Here is a 20,259-nt window from a genome sequence, read left to right on the forward strand (position 1 = left end):
TAAAAGTAGTCAGCTTCGCTTGCAACCCTTATCTGTAACTTTTAAGTGCAACATTTTTTTTCACACTCCCAGTTTTTTGCCAGCAGAAACAGTCACTACACTTGACAGTAATTACCTTTGAAGCATTGGAGTCTTTCCAAAGTGATAAGAACGCTATAAAAATGCCAAGTTTTTTATTTCTCTCCGTTGTTATCGTTTCTCTCCTCCTTATCAGTCATGGCGTTAATCTAATGCCAAACTGTCAGTTCAGTTCCACAGAAGCACTGCCTCAAAATTCTAATGACTTTCTACAATAATTTATTTCAAACCCGGATGTGTAAGAATCTGCCTGCATTCTCATGCGTTATTTCCATTACTGAAGTACCTTGAGATGACCCCAGAAGTGAAAGGTGCTACATAAATATAAATTTGTATTGTGTGGTACTACTCTGTGTTGTACACTGGTCTGCGAGTCAGTAACAAGAGAGGGCCTGTGTTTAGGATATTCACAAAGAGAATTAAAGGGGAGGTTAGTCTTAGCATTATTGGAAAAAGCAGAGAGTTTCCCCCAGTGTCCTGTCCTGTCCAATGATCCTCCATATAAAATGAGTCATTCACTTCTTCATGGTTGTTTGTGTGACATTGTGTGTTGGGAGCTGCTGGGTTTGCCTGTAAAACAGTCACTACACTTGACAGCAATTACCTGTAAAACACTTTGAGATCCTGTAATCTAATATATACTATGGAGTATATATGGAGGATGTATGGAGTCCTGTGGCATATTGGTCGTGTATCTTTCAGTCCTATAGTGATTTTGTCACTCAATCCACGACTGTTTGTGGGACACTGTTCTGTGCAATTGGCTGCCGCGTTTCGCCCACAAAATATACAGTCAATTCACTTTATAATGAACACTGTGAAGTGCTTTGAGACGTCTCAATGACGTAATAAGGCATTGTATCAAATGCTAGGATCATTATTATTATGATGTGAAATTCAGCGATACCTGTGCATTGCTGAAATGTGAGTGAGTTGGTTGTGATGAGTAATGAGTCCCTCTCTCTCTCTCTCTCTCCACAGAGGCCTTGTGATGGCAAAGAGGTTCTTGAAGCTGAGAACAGTGGCTACCACAGCGCTGGCTGCCTCGGGTCTCTATGTGGCCTTACGGGTGGATCCCAATGACTTGGGAGTCGTCAGAATTGGACGCGCTGCAATCACTGTGAGCCACGGAGATTTTATGCAGTCTTATTCCAATGTACAAAGTGCTCCGTGATGCTGTCTGGCATGAAGTGCACTAAATAAATGCAAGTTGTTGTTTCTTCACCACAGAGGCTTGCGTGAATGTGAAATACACTGCCGCAGACAAAATAAATTGAATGTTTTAGAGGGAGCTGGACAATCGGGGAATTTGGACCCAAGCTGGGGGTGGGGATCGGGGTGGGGGGGTGGGGATGTGGAAGGCAGGGAGGCAAGTGGGGAAGGGTCTTCTCTGGTCGTCTACGTTCACCAAGTGCAGAGAAAATATACAGTATAAATAAATACCCAAGCCTGAACAGTCGTTGAGCATTTGTCCAATTGTAATTTGCAGACGGCAGTTATCAGCTACGACTACATGACTTCGCTGAAGAAGCTTCAGCGGGGGACAGACGAATACGAGGCTGTCAAATCGCAGGTACGTCCAAATACATAGGAACAGGAGTAGACCATTCAGCCTCTCTATAAGATCTGTACCGTCTCAAGACCCTCCTCTTCAACCTTGGTTTGATGTTATCTGAAGTAAAGCACTTCTGCATTTACTGTGTGTTTTGTGGATGAACGCGGCAGCCAATTTACGCACAGGTGTATGACTTTAACCTGCCATTATCACAGTGAATCTCCACTGTACTCTCCAATCCAGTCTCCAATACCCTTTCAGTAATGAGGTTCCTAACAGCTGGAGGAGCCACTGTGGCCAACTCATGTTTATAAATGATAAATGTGGAGTTTATACCTAATGAAGACAGCGTTCCTCCCGGGATCTTTCTCGACAGATTACATGGTGCTCATGGGGGGAGTGGTGTGGAAGGGAGTGGGGGAGTGCTCGCTAAAGGGAGCAAATGGTCTTTTCTTATTAAAGAGATGATATTTTGATGAAGTATCAGAACCTGTGGGAGGAATAAGGCAACAAGAGTCTCGTACGTACACTCCAAGCCCCTCTGTGTTACCGCACACATAAGCGTGTGTGATTAAATTTATTGCAGTGCTAAAGAGAACAGATGGCTTGCTGAATCCTGGGGGAGAGGGGGCAATATTTTGAATTATTTATTCATATGACCCCCTCCTCTTGCACGAAGGTTGCAAGCTAAGCGTTTAGTAATAATTCTAATTAAGATGATTTATTCGTTGCAGCTCTGAATATCTTCTTTTACTTCTTAACGATATGAGTTGGGTTTGTGGGGGGGGGAGCGGTGAGAAAAACAATTAGAGAACAGCTTCACACAGTTCACTTTCATTAACATCTGTAAACACTGCATTAAGGCAACGTGAAGCGATTCTGCTCTGTCGTGCGTTCAGATTTGTTGAGTGCAACTCCCAGGCACGGAATGTCATCGAGAACAATGCTTGACAATAAATAGTAATAATCCTTCCTTTTGCTACAGAGCCTGCAATGTCAAAAAATCTCATAAGAACTTCACAACATATTGCTCTGAAGTGTGTGTTTTTGCCTTGGCACAGGGAGAAAGAAGCTCCCTTTTCTTGAATAATAATCATCATCATAATAGTAATATTTACATTTCATATAGCGCCTTATCACGTGTTCGAGATGTCTCAAAGCGCTCAAAGTGGATTGAGTGGGTATTTTTGGGGACGAATGCGGCAGCCAATTGCTTACATCAGTGTCCCGCAAACAGGCGTGGAATGAGCGACCACATTTTTTTGGGGGGGTGGGTGGAATTATTATCCCCGGAAAGTGATCCGCCAATCGAGTAACAACCAGGTTGCTACTTATTGCTAGATAAACAGAGATGTGTGGAGTATGGAAAAGAACGTATTTGGCTGCGATCATTTCCGGGCTTTATTTAGATACCGTGATGCTAATTTAGCAGACTTCCTGTTTGGGTGGACGTTAAAGATCCCGTGACACTATTGGAAAAGCGGGCGGAGTTTCTCCCCCTGTCCTGGTCGACAAACGTCCTGCCAAATTGGTCAATCACTTTGTGGGTGTTTTCACAAATTGGGTACCTCGTCAGCCGCCAAAATACACAGTCACTACACGTGACAGAAATTACATGTGAGTGTGCCATGTCAAATCAAAGGATTATTATTTTTAAAACCCAGAACAAAATGGAGGCTCGTATGGTCGAGTGCTTTCTCAGAATAAACAGCATAAGCTGTACACTGTAATAAAACCAATATTGCCTCCACCACTGGGTATTTGTCTAAGTGCAACAACAACGAAAATTTGCAAATCGCTGTCAATAGTAATAAAATGAGAAAGTGGAGGAGCTGATTTTAGTCGTATTAAGCAGTTCATTTGCACGCTAATGAATCGTAAACATCTTGTCACGCTGATGTGCTGACTCGCAGGTTTTGTGTGAAGAGAGTGAATTGGAAGAGAGCCACAGAGCCCAAGGTAGCATACGCGACTGAATGCACTGAACGCGTAGTGGAGGGTTTAAGTTGTGCTCTCTTTTCCCACCATTTGGCTGCATTCAGCCTTCGCTCCCCGTCTTTAATTAGTTCGCATTTTATGCTAATTAAACAGCAATGTGTGGTTAAGCAATCAGCGTGCACTTAAAGCAGCGTCAGGCGTTAGCTTTGCTAAGGTTTGTGAGCGGCACCGAGTAGCGTTTTAGGATTTCTTCAAGGTGAGCCGTCCGCACCGCCCACTTGCTCCTGCGATCGTCCCTGCTGCTCACTCGTACAACACGGCAGCCCTGCAGGGTCAACGCCTGTCAGTGTCGGGCCCTCCCTGAGCAGCAGGAGGACCAAGGGCATGTCTATCAGAGCCCAGCACTGCCCACTCCTAGCCCTTTACTGACCTGGCTTCCGTTTCTCAAAGGTTTTACTTCTTGAGCAGCTTCCTCCATTTCCCCCATCCACCTCGTTCCACTGTCAGCGGACAAGCATTCAGCCACTACCAACCCCCACACCCACCTTCCACATTCACACCTTCTGCAACTCTCAGGCTGATGCAGCACTGGAGGAGCGCTGTATTGCTGGAGTTACCGTCCATCAAATGAGACGTTAAACCTTGCTCCCATTTGTTGCCCTGTTCAGGTGGACATTAAAGACGCTACAATACTATTTAAAAATATCGGGCACTTCACTCACCTCATGGCTGTTTGTGGAACTTTGCTGTGTGCAAAATGACCACCGTAAAAATAATCACGGCTCTGGGATACACAGCGCTTTATGACGTCTTAATAATAATAAAAGTCCTTGCATTTAATACACCGCATCTCTTCGAGACGTCTCAATGCGCTTCACAGAATATACTATAAAGTAAATTGACTGTATATTTTGTGGGTGAAACAGTCATGGATTGAGTGACCAAATTATGTTTTTATTACCCCTGGAAAAGCTAACTAACAATCAACTAACAAACGGGTTCCTACTTACTGCTACTTACTGCTAACAGAGGCATGCGGAGTAAGGAAACTTGCCCAACTTTTCACCCCACCCGGGAATCCAACCCAGCCATCTTGCTTGCAAGGTGAGCGCTCTAACCCCAGAGGATCCTGAAGTTGTAATCCTTTACCACTCTCCTGCCCTACTGACTTGGCGTATCCTTGGCGTTTCTCTTTTGTTTTGGTCAACCGGGTGTCTTAATACATGTGGAAACCGATCACCAAACCAAACTGAGAATTCCATGTATCCCACCTACACATCGAAATCCCAGAGATAGATTGTTGGAATGGAATGTGCATTCTCTTCCTGGAGGGATGCATCCTGCTCACCTAATTCCAGAGAGTATTATGAGCAAGATCCAAGGCTTGAGGGAGCCCAGAGAGTGTGTTGGGGTAACGATTGGAGTCTAACCAGCTTGCCATTGAGAACGTGTCTGGCAAGGTTTCCTGCTGCTTATCCAGCTAGACCACCCTACCCTTTAGGGTTTTGGCTTCCAGGGTTACCAGGAGCTGCGTAAGAGGATTCCCTGCCATTTCTCTTTAAATAAACGCCCTTTTAAAATGCTATTATATGCCAAGCTTTAAAAGCCATTTGTGGCAATGCATTCCAGCAACCTTGTGAGAAAATATTACTTTTAACTACTTCCCTTAACTCTTCCGGTGACAATTGCTACCAGTTTTCCAACGAGCAGGAATAATCATTCACATTTTTTTAGCTCAAACTTTTTCAACCATCTGCTGTGACTTATAAATGCCACATCTTTAGCAGCCAAAAATCTGTGTATGAGTTTATGTAAAGGAATCCCATAGCATAGTGGTTAGAGAACTTGCCTCGCAAGCGAGTGGTTCTGGGTTCGATTCCTGGGCAGGGCGAAACTTTAAGCAACTTTCCTTACTCCACAAGCCTCTGCTTACCTAGCAGTGAGTAGGAACCCAGTTGTTCGTCGTTTGGTGGATCGATTTCCGAGAGTAATAAGTCCTTCAAAAAAAGATTTGGTCACTCAATCCATGACTGTTTGTGGGTCACTGCTGTGCGCAATTCGCCCACAGTCAATTAACTTTACAATATATTCTGTGAAGCGCTTTGAGACGTAGCTCAATGACACGATAAGGCTGTTTTGCAAATTATTAAATGCGAGGAGGTTGCGTTGTAGCGAACATGACGCACATCTATTTGCTGTCAGAATTTAATATTTACGTCGCTTAAGCTCCACTGAGTAGAATTAACTTTGGAGGTTTTGTGTTTGCCTGTTTGCTCTCTGAAATGTATGGCTCAGTCGTTGTGCTCTCTCCCCACTGGGTCACAAGGATGTGGGGTCAATTGAGCCCATTGTATAGGCTGATCCTACAGTACAGGGCTGGGAGGAAACGACATTGTCACAGATACTGTCATTCAGATGAGATGTTGACTTGCCTAAGGTGTCGCCCCGACAGGGAATCGTATCCGGGTCCTCTCGCTTGCGAGGCGAGTGCTCTGATTACTACACTACAGTGAATACGCAGGGAATGTCTTCCAGTGTCCTGGCTGACAACCGAGAGTCTAAGGATTTCGTGATTATTAATAATAATAATCCTTGCATTTGATATAGTGCCTTATCACGTCAATGAGACATCTCAAAGCGCTTCACAGAATATAGTGTAAAGTGGATTGACTGTATTTTATGGGCGAAACACACCAGCCAATTGCACACAGCAGTGACCCACAAACAGTCATCGATTGATTGACCTATTTATTTATTTTGAAGGGATTATTACCCCTGGAAAGTGATCCGGCAATGGACTTACTGCTAGGTAGCAAGGCAAGTTGCCTAAGGTTTCGCCCCACCCCGGAGAATCGACCCCGGGTCCTGTCACTTGCGAGGCGAGTGCGCTGCATGCTACTGGAAGGGGCAGGGAATGTCTCCCAGTGTCCTAACTGACAATCCTCCAGAAAAATTGGGCATTCATCTTGTGCCCGTTTATGCGGGATCTTGCTGTGTGCACAACGACTGCCACACTTGCCTACAAAAAAACTCTACAGATGACAGTAATTACCTTAAAGCCCTTTGAGAAGTTGCAATGTTCTGGGTGGTATTAAAAATAGGGAGAAAACGTGAAACATTAAGAACAAGAGGTATTGTTTGGAAAATAATCTGTTTCACCAGCAGCTGCCGGTTGCGTTATGAACTGAAACCAATATCTATTCAGTTGGAGTCTCTGAGCTTCAAGCATCTCTGTATTTAAACATGCATGAGATGCCTGAGACAAGTAAATCACCAGATAGTTATTTAGATAGCTGTGCAACCTCAGAGCAAAAAGTGTTGCAATTTAAGCAACTTGGCAGCTAATATCATTCCGCCCGAATGGCGAGACCGCAGGAGTGGCTCAGCTGACACCCATATCAAGCACTGCATCACAATGCACAGACCAGACTGAATCTGTAGTGAACACTGCACTGTGTGGCGTCCTCTACTTCAGCAGTTAGAACATAAGAATAGGAACAGGAATAGGCCATTCAGCCCTTCGAGCCTGCCCCACCATTTAATAAGATCATTGCTGATCTTCTAACCTAATTCCATTTATCTGCCCTATCCCATATCCCTTAACCACTTTAGTTTTTAAAAATCTATCAATCAGTTCAATGACTGAGCACCCACAGCCCCTTGGGGTAGAGAATTCCATAAATTCACTACCCTCTGAGTGAAGAAATGTTTTCTCAAGTCAGTTCTCAAGGTAAAGTTAGAGCACTTGCTTTCCAAGCAAGAGGACCTAGGTTTGATTCCCGGACAGGGTGAAACGTTGGGCAAGTTCCCTTACTCCTCTGTTTACCTAGCAGTAAGTAGGAACACGCTTGTTTTAGGAATGAGAAGCTCCCTCCTCTCCCTCCTCCGCCAGTCAATTGGTGGATCGCTTTCTGGGGGTAATAATTCCTTGTAAAAAAATTTGGTCACTCAATCCACTACTGTTTGTGTGATCCTGCTGTGCGCATTTGGCTACTACATTTCACCCACAAAATATCCAGTCAATTCACTTTACAGTATATTCTGTGAAGCGTTTTGAGACGTCTCGAAGACGCGATAAGGCGCTATATCAAATGCAAGATTTATTATTACTATAACACTGCGTTGTCAGAGTTGCTGTCATTGGAATTTGGAACGAGACCTTAAAAAATCGAGGTGCCATCCAGATCCCTTGGCGCTTGTCGAAAAGAGGAGGGAGCTTCTCATTCCTAGTGACTTTGCCACCAAACTCTTTCAGATTAAAAAATTGTTCATTCACTTCATAGCTGTTTGTGGGACGTAGCTACATGCAAACCGACTGCAGATCACGGTCGCTACACTTTAAAGTAAAATCCTGCGAAGTGCTTTGAGACATCCTCTCACATGAAAGGCGCTCTGCCGAATAAAAAGATTATTATTTTACTTCTTCTGTGAGGTCAATATTATACTTGGATGCGCTTCACAGTTTTCTGTAAAGTGTAGTGAATGTAATTTGTAGACAAACAAGGCGGCCAACTTATGCACAGCAATTTAGTTCAAACAGCCATGAAGGAAGTGACCAATTTTATATTGGGAGATTGCTGGCCCAGAAACTGGGAGAGAGAGAGAGAGAAATTCCCTTCTCTTTTCAATTAGTGCCATGGGATGTTTAGCGTCCACTTAACAGGCAGACGCAAATGATGGCTTGAAGTCTCATCTGAAGGACGACACCTCAGACAATGCAGATAGAAAATGTAATGTTGTTGTTGTTGCTGCAGATTGTCAGCTTGGACTGTGAGGTCAGCTGAGACGGGATTTCAAGTCAGTTAAATCATATCTCCGTGATTTGAGAACCTCATGTGCACAGCAGACTGCCTGGTGGCCGTCACTAGTGGCTGTCATTTTGTTTCTGGAGGAACAAGAACAGTAGGTTTCCCCTGGGAGACAGCGTAGAAACAGACTTCAGACGATTGCTATCTTTCAAAATGTCACTTTCGGTTTAATCCTAATGGCAAGTCGCAGCGTGTTGGCTGTATAATGGCTCTGCTCACCTGGGTATTGTGCTGTGCACCAGCCAGTGTTAAATCAAAAGCCTCCCTCCCTCGCTCGCACATGCCACCTTTGTCAGTGTGTTCTTCCAGACACCAAGGCCCCGCGGGGATGGCGTGGTCGAGGCAGCGCAGTGACACAACCACTTTTGAACAGCTGTGGTAACCGCGAGCGCCTCCTCAACTTAACATTCGGAGAAAGGCAATTTACTGGCAGATCTTGACCTCCTGTCTGTCTGAGTGGCTGCCCTGCGGAGCCGCTGTCTTAGGTTCGGTTGAGCCGGGGGACGTGGAGTGGCGTCACGACTCCACAGTGCAGCCCCCGTGACGTGCTCACTGACTCCATTCAGAATTCTGTCCTGTTCCCTCTGTAGCTTTCTTTCTCATCTCTTCATACAGTTGCAGCAAATTCAGTATGCAAGAGCTCTCTGTGAGCGAGCACCAGCACAGACACGATGGGGAGAGAGAGAGAGCACGGAATGGGGTTAGAGTCGAGAGCTCCAGTGGGGGAGCGAGCCCCAGCACAGACACGATGGGGAGAGAGAGAGAGAGAGCAGGGAATGGGGTTAGAGTCGAGAGCTCCAGTGGGGGAGTGAGCCCCAGCACAGACACAATGGGGAGAGAGAGAGCGCAGGGAATGGGGTTAGAGTAGAGAACTCCAGTGGGGGAGCGAGCCCTAGCACAGACACGATGGGGAGAGAGAGAGAGCACGGAATGGGGTTAGAGTCGAGAGCTCCAGTGGGGGAGCGAGCCCCAGCACAGACACGATGGGGAGAGAGAGAGAGAGCAGGGAATGGGGTTAGAGTCGAGAGCTCCAGTGGGGGAGCGAGCCCCAGCACAGACACGATGGGGAGAGAGAGAGAGAGAGCAGGGAATGGGGTTAGAGTAGAGAGCTCCAGTGGGGGAGCGAGCCCTAGCACAGACACGATGGGGAGAGAGAGAGAGCACGGAATGGGGTTAGAGTAGAGAGCTCCAGTGGGGGAGCGAGCACCGGCACAGACACGATGGGGAGAGAGAGAGAGCACGGAATGGGGTTAGAGTCGAGAGCTCCAGTGGGGGAGCGAGCCCCAGCACAGACACGATGGGGAGAGAGAGAGAGAGAGCAGGGAATGGGGTTAGAGTAGAGAGCTCCAGTGGGGGAGCGAGCCCCAGCACAGACACGATGGGGAGAGAGAGAGAGCAGGGAACGGGGTTAGAGTAGAGAGCTCCAGTGGGGGAGCGAGCCCTAGCACAGACACGATGGGGAGAGAGAGAGAGCACGGAATGGGGTTAGAGTCGAGAGCTCCAGTGGGGGAGCGAGCCCTAGCACAGACACGATGGGGAGAGAGAGAGAGCAGGGAATGGGGCTAGAGAGAGCTTCAGTGGGGGAGCGAGCACCGGCACAGACACGATGAGCAAATGGCTTCCCTCTGTGTTGAAATCGTTCTTATGGTATTCAAGAGAGCTGGAGAGCGTGTTGATCGTGGGACCCCGACCATTGGAGACGTGCAAAGTGGCCGTGAACTGATTAATTAGCAGGTGTAGAAAATAGTTTGGCTGTGGAGAGCGATTTGTGGACTTCCTGTGAATGTGTCTCTGCCAACACAGGTGGGGTTGTGGGTGTGAGCGCACATGACACACAGTCACAGCCATGCGCTATTTTAAACCCGACCTTATCACTTCGAATTACGATAGCAGTGGAATTCAATTTACGTTAAAGAATAATGGCGTATGTGGGGGGAGAAGAAGGGGGAAGCTCACTCACACTCATTAAGACATGTGTTAATTAAGTAAGGAAGGTGCAAGGAATATGGATCATGTCCCAGAGAAGTGGAGAGAGAGAGAGAGGGAGACAGTTTCTACTGATCAAGAAAAAAAAACAATCATAAATTGGTCACTTCAATCCACGACTGTTTGTGGGACACTGCTGTGTGCAAGTGGCTGCCGCATTTCACCCCAAGTCAGAAATAGGAGGGGGTGTAATGTGAGATTCTCACTGGGGGATGGTTGGAAGAGGTTTACCTGGAGAGTTGTTAGGACGTACAAGTATCTCACCACAAATTGCTGTTGAAGACTATTCTCTAGCTCGAAGGCAGCCACCGGCTGGTTATAGGAAGATGAACCTTCTGGCTCGCCAATGATGTGGGTTTTCCGACAATAATAATAATAATCCTTGAATTTGATAGCGCGCCTTAGCACATTGTATATTTGTGGGCAAGACACGGCAGCCAATTGCGCATCGCAGTGTCCCACAAACAGTCGTGGATTGAGTGACCAAATTTGTTTTTTAAGGGATTATTAACCTCGGGAAAGCGACCCACCAATCAATTAAAGATCGGGTTCCTGTTACTGCTCGCTAAACAGAGGCGTGTGGAGTAGGAAACTTGCCTATTGTTTCACCCAGCCTGGAAAACTAACCCAGGTGGTCTCACTTGCGAGGCGAATGCTCTACCCACTGCACCGCAGGACCCACTGCACCCACGGCTATATTATTCACTCAACTCATTCGGATAATTTATTCAGGTGCAGGAGTTAATTTCCAGTCAATGTGCTGGAAATTAGTTGCTTCCCAGTTGGTTACTCTTACTCCCCAAGTATCTACCTATTCTCCCTTAAGCATCCCAATTATATCTATATCTCTCTGGGGGACAGCTAGTTCCCATTATCCTACAACACTTTGATATTTGCCTTCACTTTGAATCATAAATTTATTATCACCAAATTGTTTTGTATTCAGGTAAACACCCGGCCTGTAGTCCTGTAGCTCAGTGGTTAGAGCATTCACCTTGCAAGCGAAGAGACCTGGGTTTGATTCCCGGCAGGGCAATACCTTGGGCACGTTTCCTTACTGCACACGTCTGATAATAATCTCTCAAGAAAAAAAAACAATCATAAATTGGTCACTTCAATCCACGACTGTGGGACACTGCTGTGCGCAAACGGCTGCCGCATTTCACCCTCAAATATACAGTCAATTTACTTTACAGTGTGTTCTGTGAAGCGCTTTGGGACGTCCTCCCGACGTGAAAAGCGCTATATCAAATGCAAGGATTATTATTATTATTATTCCGTGAAGTGTTTTGAGATGTCGAGAAGACATGAAAAGGGCTATATCAAATGCAGGGAGTATTATTTTTTATTATTATTATGATTGAGTTGTCAAATTGGACCTCAGATGAATGGAAAGGGACCTTCCTCTTCACCCTCTCGCTCTCTCTTGGAGAAACTCGGCCTCCAACACCCTTACTGGTAGTCTGTTCATCTTGATCATTGCCCCTCTCTAGTTGTCTGCATTAAGCGTGGAGTCCTGTAGCATATTCGTTAGAGCACTTACCTCGTAACCACTTGCCCGGGTTTGATTCCTGTGCGAGGCTAAACCTTAGGCAGGTTTCCTTACTCTACACACACACACACCTCTGTTTACCTTGCAATAAGTAGGAACCCGGTTGTTAGTTGATTCGGGGATTGCTCTCTGGGGGTAATAATCCCTTTAAAAAAAATGTGGTCACTCAATCCACGAGTGTTTGTGGATACTGCTGTGTGCAATTGGTTGCCGCATTTTTCCCACAAAATATCCAGTCAATTCACTTTATATTCGGTGAATTGCTTTCAGACTTCTCAACGTCATGATAAGGCGCTATATCAGATGCAAGGATTATTATTTAATATTTTCCTTCTCGCTCCCGAACACTTGTGCTCTCTTGTGTCCTTGGCATGGAATGTGGGGCCAACGAACAGGTGTGTTCTGCCTCTGGAAACAAAGTCCCTGTGAAATGGGGAGTGTGAGACTAACTGGTGAGTGAGTTTTCTCAGGACAATAGGAGCTGTTAGACGGAATAATTCAATGCATCAACACGTTCCATTTGCATCGAGCCTTTCACGTAGGGTGACGTGTTTCCCACCCAGAGCTGGCTGTTGTTTCTATTCCCATGCAATTCCATCCCTTGAGACCCTTTATTGAATAGAAGCTCCTGCCTCCTCCAGCCTAAATAATATAGCCCTTTGTCTTCGAGATGTCTTAAAGCACCTAATAAAATAAACTGTAAAGTAAATTGATTTTATTTTTTTGAGTGAAACGCGGCAGCCAATTGCGCACAGCAGTGTCCCACAAACAGTCGTGGATTGAGTGACCAAATTATTATAATTAGTATTTTTTTTGAAGGGATTCTTACCTCCAGAAAAGCGATCCAACAATCGACTAACAACCAGATTCCTACTTACTGCTAGTTAAACAGAGTCGTGCGGAATAAGGAAACTTGCCTAATGCTTTGCCCTGCCTGGCAATCAAATCCAGGTCCTTTCGCTTGCGAGGCGCGCGCTCTAACCACTGAGCTACAGGACTCCTAGTTTGAGCCTGGGATGCCAAGGGAATATTAGACAGGATAATTGGGAGAAAAATTCTGTTTTGTGCGGCGGGGTGGAGGGTTGAAAGGAGAAGGGTTTGGGTAAAAGAGAAAGGACTCGTAAAATCTGTCTTAATTTGCAAGGCGTACAGGAGCTAAATTGATGACTCAGTTTAAAAAAAAATGATAAATTCATTTAATTCATTAATAGATATGTATATTTATAAGTGTACATAAAATAAACACAAATAGCAGCCACCCCAATCCCCACAAACTAAGGTGACGCAGTAGTTTTGCTGCTGTGAAATCGTGTCAGGTCATTAATATGTGATGAAAGTGGGTGCCAGGGAGGGCGGGAGGGAGGGAGAGAGAGAGAGAGAGATGGAGGGCTGCCACAGCTCAGCTCAGGCTCCTGGTGAGTAATAGAGTGGGAGCAGTGATGCCAGCACCATCAGCATCCGTGATCTTCCCACGCTCCAGGTGATTTGAAGACTGCGACCATTTTGAATGTTCGGAAATGATTAAAAAGCAGAATAGAAAAGTTTTGGCCCAGGCTGACCTCTTCAGTTGGTGGATGAGAGAAAGAGATGGGCGGTGGGTGGATGGCTGTGATTAATCATTCTTTCTGACTGTTCTCAAGCCTGTTTTCTCACTTATTCCCCACCCCCCGACACACACACACACACCTCATCCCAATGCCCCGCACAATTCATGTAGAATCACGAAGCAAGACACACTCTTGGTAGCAGTCTCAGTTAATGATGATTGCTTACCCAGCCGCCTCTTGCTCTCTCTCTCTCTCTCTCGCCGTCTAAAATTACGCTGCAGTTTCCAGCGTCATGAGACACAGCCCGCATTTGTTTTCCAGCAGTAATAATCCTTCAAAAAAATAATAATAATAATTTAGTCACTCGATCCACATCTGTTTGTGGGACCCTGCTGTGCGCAATTAGCTGCTGTGTTTCACCCGCAAATTACACAGTCAATTCACTTTGAGACGTCTCGACGGCTCTGTAACAATTGCAAGGATTACTATTGCTTCTCACGTGCCGTTTTCCTTTCCGCTGACGCAGTCATTTTGTGCGTCTTCCTACGGCCAAGTATTCACGTGGATCAGGCGTGTTTTGGGGGTTCGGTGGGGTCTTTAGTTTGAGGATGGGGGAGAGCGGCTGTCTTATAACTATAATAATAATCCTTGCATTTGATACAGCGCTTTATCAAGTCGTTCAGACGTCTCAAAGCGATTCACAGAATATATATTATAGAGTTAATTGACTGTCTATTTGTAGGCAGAAACGCGGCAGCCAATTGCCACAGCCACTGCAGTGTCCCACAAACATTCGTGGATTGAGTGACCAAATGTTTTTTGGGGGAGGTGGGGAGGAGAGATTATTACCTCCAGAAAGCGATCCGCCAATCGACTAACAAACTGCCAGTCGACTTATTTGGCGGTGTCACTGGAAAAGCGGAATGGAGAGTCAAGCCCTCCGAGGGTTAAATGAAGTTTTTCTTCAAACGTTCCACCCAGTGTTGCAAGCTTGTGACTGATGGTCTTTAGAAATGCAAAGGCCAATTGTTACCATTAATATTTTATCTCGGGAGCGCTTTGGAGCCGAGTGGGAAGGAAACGGAGGAAGAGGAAATGCTATTTTTTTTTAAATATACTTTGCAATTAACAGTCTTGTCTCTTCTAATTAAGTCATTACACCATCTCGCCGACTGATGTAAGATCTCAGTGCTGTTTTTAAACCTATTAAAGAGCCATTGGTACCATATGTTGCACTGAAAATAGAAGATCTTGGGCTAAGTGAGCAACATCCCTTGAAATGAAGCAACTCAGGCCCGTTAAACTCCACGGCAGAACATAGCCTTTAAACCAGAGGTCTCTTAAGCGCTCCAAGATGCTGCTCCGGGTGAAGGGGCGATATATAAATGCAAGTTGTCGTTGTTAGGAACATAGGAACAGGAGTAGGCCATACAGCCCCCTCGAGCCTGTTCCGCCATTCTGTTAGATTGTAGCTGATCTGTTGTCTCCAAATGGTCAATCGCAGCAAGGTGACATCTCGCCCACGCTCAATAAAAACAAGAGAAAGCAGTCATGTTTACCAAAATTTTAACATTGACGACTCTCTCTCATACTCGACCGAGCGGCGATTGACTAGTTGGATACCCCCCCACTCCATTTTTCTCCACCAAATGTCCATCCAGATCATCCTTGATACTTTGCATACTATCCACCTCCACTGCCTCCCTGAGCAAACAGTTGTGGCATCCTGCAGCATAGTGGTTAGCACGTTGCCCTCAAAAGCGAGGACCCGGTTTCGATTCCCCGGCGCGTTGCGAAATCTTAATTAAGTTTCCTGAGTCCACCCGCCTCTGTTTACCTACTAGTAAGTCGGAACAAGGTTGCTAGTCGATTGGCGGATCGCTTTCCGGGGGTAATAATCCCTTCAAAAATAATAATTTGGTCACTCAATCCACGACTGTTTGGGTCACACTGCTGTGCATAACTGGCTGCCGCGTTTCGCCCACAAAAATACACAGTCAATCCAGTTTACAATAGATTCTGTGTCATAATTCCCACTGCTCTTCCACGACCTCAGATTTATGCTCCACTTCAACGGAGCTCCAGTTTATCCAGGTAAGAGTTAAACTCGACAAGTCTATGGCAGTGGCTGACGTTGTTGCTGCCGGAATGTATAAATATTAGGAAAAAAACAAGTTATTTTTATTCTAAGTCTCAATGACAGAATATCGTATGTTTGTTGCTGCCACAAGACATCTTATCAAATGAGACACGGGAACTGTTTACATCTGACATGGGCTTTCACATACACAACCCTGCATCATTCAAGCCTGATCTTGAGTTGCTGTTTGGTAAATTCATTGTTAGCAGAAAGGGATTTTTTGCTTTTAAGTAAGCTGAAATAAATAGCTGCTAGGATCTTGTGCCCTTGAGGAAAAAAAAAGTTGAATTCTTGAATACGGTCTAATAGCTGTGAAATGGCTGTTAGATTGTCACATCAGTGTAGTCAGATGGACGTCAAACATCCCATGATACTATTGGAAGAGAGGATGGAGTTTCTTCCAGTGTCCTGGCTGGCAACCACCAAATAAATTGGCCATTCACCTCATCATGACTGCTTAATAATAATAATCCTTGTATTTGTTATAGAGCCTTATCACATCTTTGAGACGTCTCAAAGCCCTTTTGTGGGCAAAACGCAGCAGCCAATTGCACACACCAGCGTCCCACAAACAGCATACTGTGTGCATATTGTGTGCAACTATTGTCTATGACTACATTTGATAGCAATCACCTGTGAAGCGCTTTGAGAAGTTCCAATGTTATGGACGCTTTATCAAATGCAAGGATTGTTATTATTATTACTATAACCGAGCTCCTGTCACCTGAGCCCATAGACAGCCTTTGGTAAGCCTATCCCCTCCTCGCTCCCTCCCTTCCCTCCCCTCACCCTGACCATTTCCCCCCTGCTCACCTACAAGGCCATTCACGGCCTCGCTCCCTCCTACCTCTCCGACCTACTATCCCCCTACCTACCCGCCCGTACCCTCCGTTCCTCTGGCTCCGGTCTGCTCCACGTCCCCCGCCCCAACCGCCCTACCATCGGTGGTTGGGCTCTCAGCCCCGAGGCTCTGGAACTCTATCCCCCGGTGCCTTCGCCGCTTCCTCCCTTTCCTCCTTCAAGGCCGGTCTCAAAACCTTTCTCTTTGACCTTCAGCCTTCAGCTCCCCTCTCGACTCTCTACCCCCTCCTTGCTCCCTCCCTTCCCTCCCCTCACCCTGACCATTTCCCCCCTCCTCGCTCCCTCCCTTCCCTCCCCTCACCCTGACCATTTCCCCCCTCCTCGCTCCCTCCCTTCCCTCCCCTCACCCTGACCATTTCCCCCCTGCTCGGGTCATGACCCAACTGTACAGCGCCTTGGGACGTCCTCCTGACGTGAAAGGCGCTCTACAAATGGAATCTTGTTGTTGTAAGAGATGTACCTTCACTTCAGCTATAGAGGAGTGATTCAAACCTCGGTCCCTAGAGGGGCAAAGTCATTGCTATCAGACTGTGTTCTATCACCCAGCTACACTTGACTCCCTCCTGACTGACTGGTCAGATTACATCTTCCGGGCTTGCTTATCCCAGCCCAGTATGTCCTCGATGCCTCCTCATCTGCCCCCTGTCAAGTTACGCCTTTTGAATCCAACGACCTCTTCCTGCGGCATCCGAAGGACCTGCCTGTTCTCATTCCACACTTCTCTCAAAGCCCAGTAAACCCTCGCTCCCCGTCTCACAACCAACAGCTACTGTATTCTATTCCTTAAAGGGATCTTCGCTACTTACACAAACATGACACTTCGAGGTCGGTAACTTCCTGTTGAAATGAGCTGCCTCTGTCGCTATCCTTGCAAGTGTATCTCCTGGATGGTTTGAAAAACTCATCGTGCTTCACAGTCGATCGTTGTCAAACGTAGTAACTTTTATAGGCAAACTCAACAGAAAATATGCACACAGTAAAGTCCTACAAAAAGCCATGAATTTACCTATTTATCTGGAGGATTGTTGGTCAGGTCAATGGGAGAAACTCCCTTCTCTTCTCTAATAATGTCGTGGAATCTTTCAACAGGACAAAAGGTTCACTCACGTCTTGGCTGTTGGGCCTCGTGGTGTACAGATCAGTTGCTGCTTTTATACGACAATATTAATAATAATCTTTGCAATTGATATAGCGCCTTATCAAGTCATTGAGATGTCTCAAAGCTCTTGACAGAATATATTGTTTTGCTCACAATTCACTTTACAGTATATTCTGCGAAGCGCTTTGAGATGTCGCAAAGACGTGAAAAGGCGCTATATCAAATGCAAGGATTATTATTGTAAAGTGGAGTGACTGTGTATTTTGTGGGTGAATCCAAATACACAATCGCTTAACTTGACACAGTTCCCTGTGAAACACTTGCGAAATTTTGTGATTTTAGCGCTATATCAAATGCAAGGATTATTATTATTATATATTTAAGCGCTCCAGATGCCATCCAGCATGAAGGGGACTATATAAATGTTATTGTTGTCGTTATTATTGTTACTATTATTCCCTCTGCGAGGGTCCCATTCCCCCAGCCGTCCTGTCATGCTATTGAGTGCGGAACATTGACCCATGGTTTTGGGAAAAGATGTTTGAACGTTATCAGCATGGATGTGCAAGCTGTGCCTGTCGAGCGAGACGAAGTGAAAAAATCAATGCAGATTTTTAACAGGGTGAACTTGAGACGGGGAAGCAAGGGAATGTGCAGATTAAGAGATGGAGAAGGAAAAGGGTACAGCAGTGAGCCCTCTTCTCTCTGTACACCATTCAGTGTCTTTGTGTCACTTAATAATTCACACGCCTCTGTTCACCGAGCAGTAAGTGGGAACCCGTTTTTTTAGTCGATTGGTGGATCGCTTTCCGGGGGTAATAATCGCTCAAAAAAAATGCGGTCACTCAATCCATGACTGTTTGTGGGACACTTCTGTGCGCAATTGGCTGCCGCATTTCACCCACAAAATATACAGTCAATTCACTTTACAGTATATTCTGTCAAGTGCTTTGAGACGTCTGGAAGACATGATAAGGCACCATATCAAATGTGAGGATTATTATTATTATTATATACAACAACAACTGTGCCAATTGGGGCAGGAATTTTAAACTTGGGACCTTTAAGCACGTGCTCCCCTGTGCTTACACCCCACGACCATTACAAGCTTTGGGAATTCCACACAGAGCAAGGAAATGGGTCTGTTTTCCTGCTCAGAGCAGACTCGTTTGAGGTACACCTCCAGACATCTTGGCCCAACGTGGAATGACATCTATAGGAATTTTATTTTATGTTTCGGATAAATATTCTGGAGCTGGTGAGGGTGGTATAAGCAAAACAAAGATTCAATTAAGCATCTGTCGTGTGGCCGTGCGCTGACAGTGTGGCCAATTAATGTGCCTCGGCACTGCAGCGCTGTGTAAACAGGCTGACACCTCATCTTATTTCAATATGCTGTGATCAGGCAGTTGACCCGCTGTGAGCATTGGGTCAAACTTGCTCTCACTGCACTGGAATTTCAGCCTCTCTGTCCCCACACTCTTGGAACTCCATCCCACGGTCCCTTCGCCTCGCTTCCTCCCTCGCCTCCTTCAAGGCCGGTCTCAAGACCCTTCTCTTCGACTGTGCCTTTGGTCTTCTTCCCACCTCTCTGCCTTCCCTCACCCCTACACCACCCCTACCCCATGCTTGGGCCCCGACATCTGACTGTACAGCGCTTTGGGACATCATCCCGACATGAAAAACGCTCTATAAATGTAATTGTGTTGTTGTGGAATAACCAGATGATATCAGTGGAACTCAATGAGATCAGGTGTGTGTGTGAGGTGCAGTGATTGTGTCCGCTATACAAATGTAATTTTGTTGTTGTCGTTGTGTGTGTGTATGGGGTGTGATGAGTGTGTGTGTGGGGTATGGTTTGTGTGTGTGTATATGGGATGTGTGTGTGTATGTGGGGTGTGATGTGTGTGTGAGGGCTGTCGTGAGTGAGTGGATGAGTGGATGGATGTTTGGGTGTAGTGAGTGCGTGTCTGTGTGGAGGTGCGGTGAGTGTAAGTGTGTATGAGGGGGTGGGAGAGGGAGTCTGTGTGTTTGTGGGGTGGCAGGTCCCAGGTTTGCTTCGCTGGTCTCACTGATTTCAGCTCGGGCAACACTGGGAGAGGGAGAGTTAACGGTGACCAAAGTTATGATCAAAGAGGTAATAATAATAACCCTTGCATTTGATATAGCCTCCCTGCCCCCCTGATCCCAACTATGCCTCTGACTGCACCTTGGAACGTCCACCCGACGTGAAAGGCGCTGTGTAAATGTAATTTTATGTTGTATCAGGATTCCAACTGGTTGAACCTAACTCTCCCTCTTGTGCCCCTCTGCCAAGGTACACCTTCGCTCTGCCAATCTGCTCCTAGACCTGTGCTGCGCCAACAGAGGCACCTTCATCAAAGTGGGCCAACATCTTGGTGCCTTGGACTATCTTTTGCCCCAGGAGTACACCAGCACCCTCAAGGTCCTGCACAGCCAAGCACCTCAGAGCAACCTATGGGAGATTGAGCAAGTGATTCGAGAAGACCTGGGCAAGGAGGTAGGGGCAGTGTTTGGCACACTTCATTAATAATAATTGATATAGCGCCTTTACACGTCGTTGATGGTACCAGTGGCCTGAAATTCCACTCAGTCATCGTCTGAAAGATCATTTAGAATTACATTGTCATTTAATAATAATATGGCAGTTCGGAATAATAATAAAATAATCCTT

At 46.0% G+C, this 20,259-nt stretch overlaps 1 protein-coding gene across 2 annotated transcripts in view; it reads left to right on the forward strand.

Annotated features, from left to right (window-relative positions):
* The window catches only part of adck1 (aarF domain containing kinase 1), a 92,717-nt gene that overhangs the window by 6,372 nt on the left and 66,086 nt on the right, over window positions 1-20,259 (forward strand). For both annotated transcript variants that reach the window (XM_007906009.2, XM_042338330.1), the window contains exons 2-4: window positions 1,060-1,198; window positions 1,568-1,651; window positions 19,882-20,085. In XM_007906009.2, coding sequence (XP_007904200.1) covers window positions 1,070-1,198; window positions 1,568-1,651; window positions 19,882-20,085 — 417 coding nt within the window. In that variant the 5' untranslated portion in view covers window positions 1,060-1,069. The remainder of the gene's footprint in view (window positions 1-1,059; window positions 1,199-1,567; window positions 1,652-19,881; window positions 20,086-20,259) is intronic.

This window comes from Callorhinchus milii, unplaced genomic scaffold, assembly GCF_018977255.1.
Source record: "Callorhinchus milii isolate IMCB2004 unplaced genomic scaffold, IMCB_Cmil_1.0 Scaffold9, whole genome shotgun sequence".
Taxonomy (NCBI): domain Eukaryota; kingdom Metazoa; phylum Chordata; class Chondrichthyes; order Chimaeriformes; family Callorhinchidae; genus Callorhinchus; species Callorhinchus milii.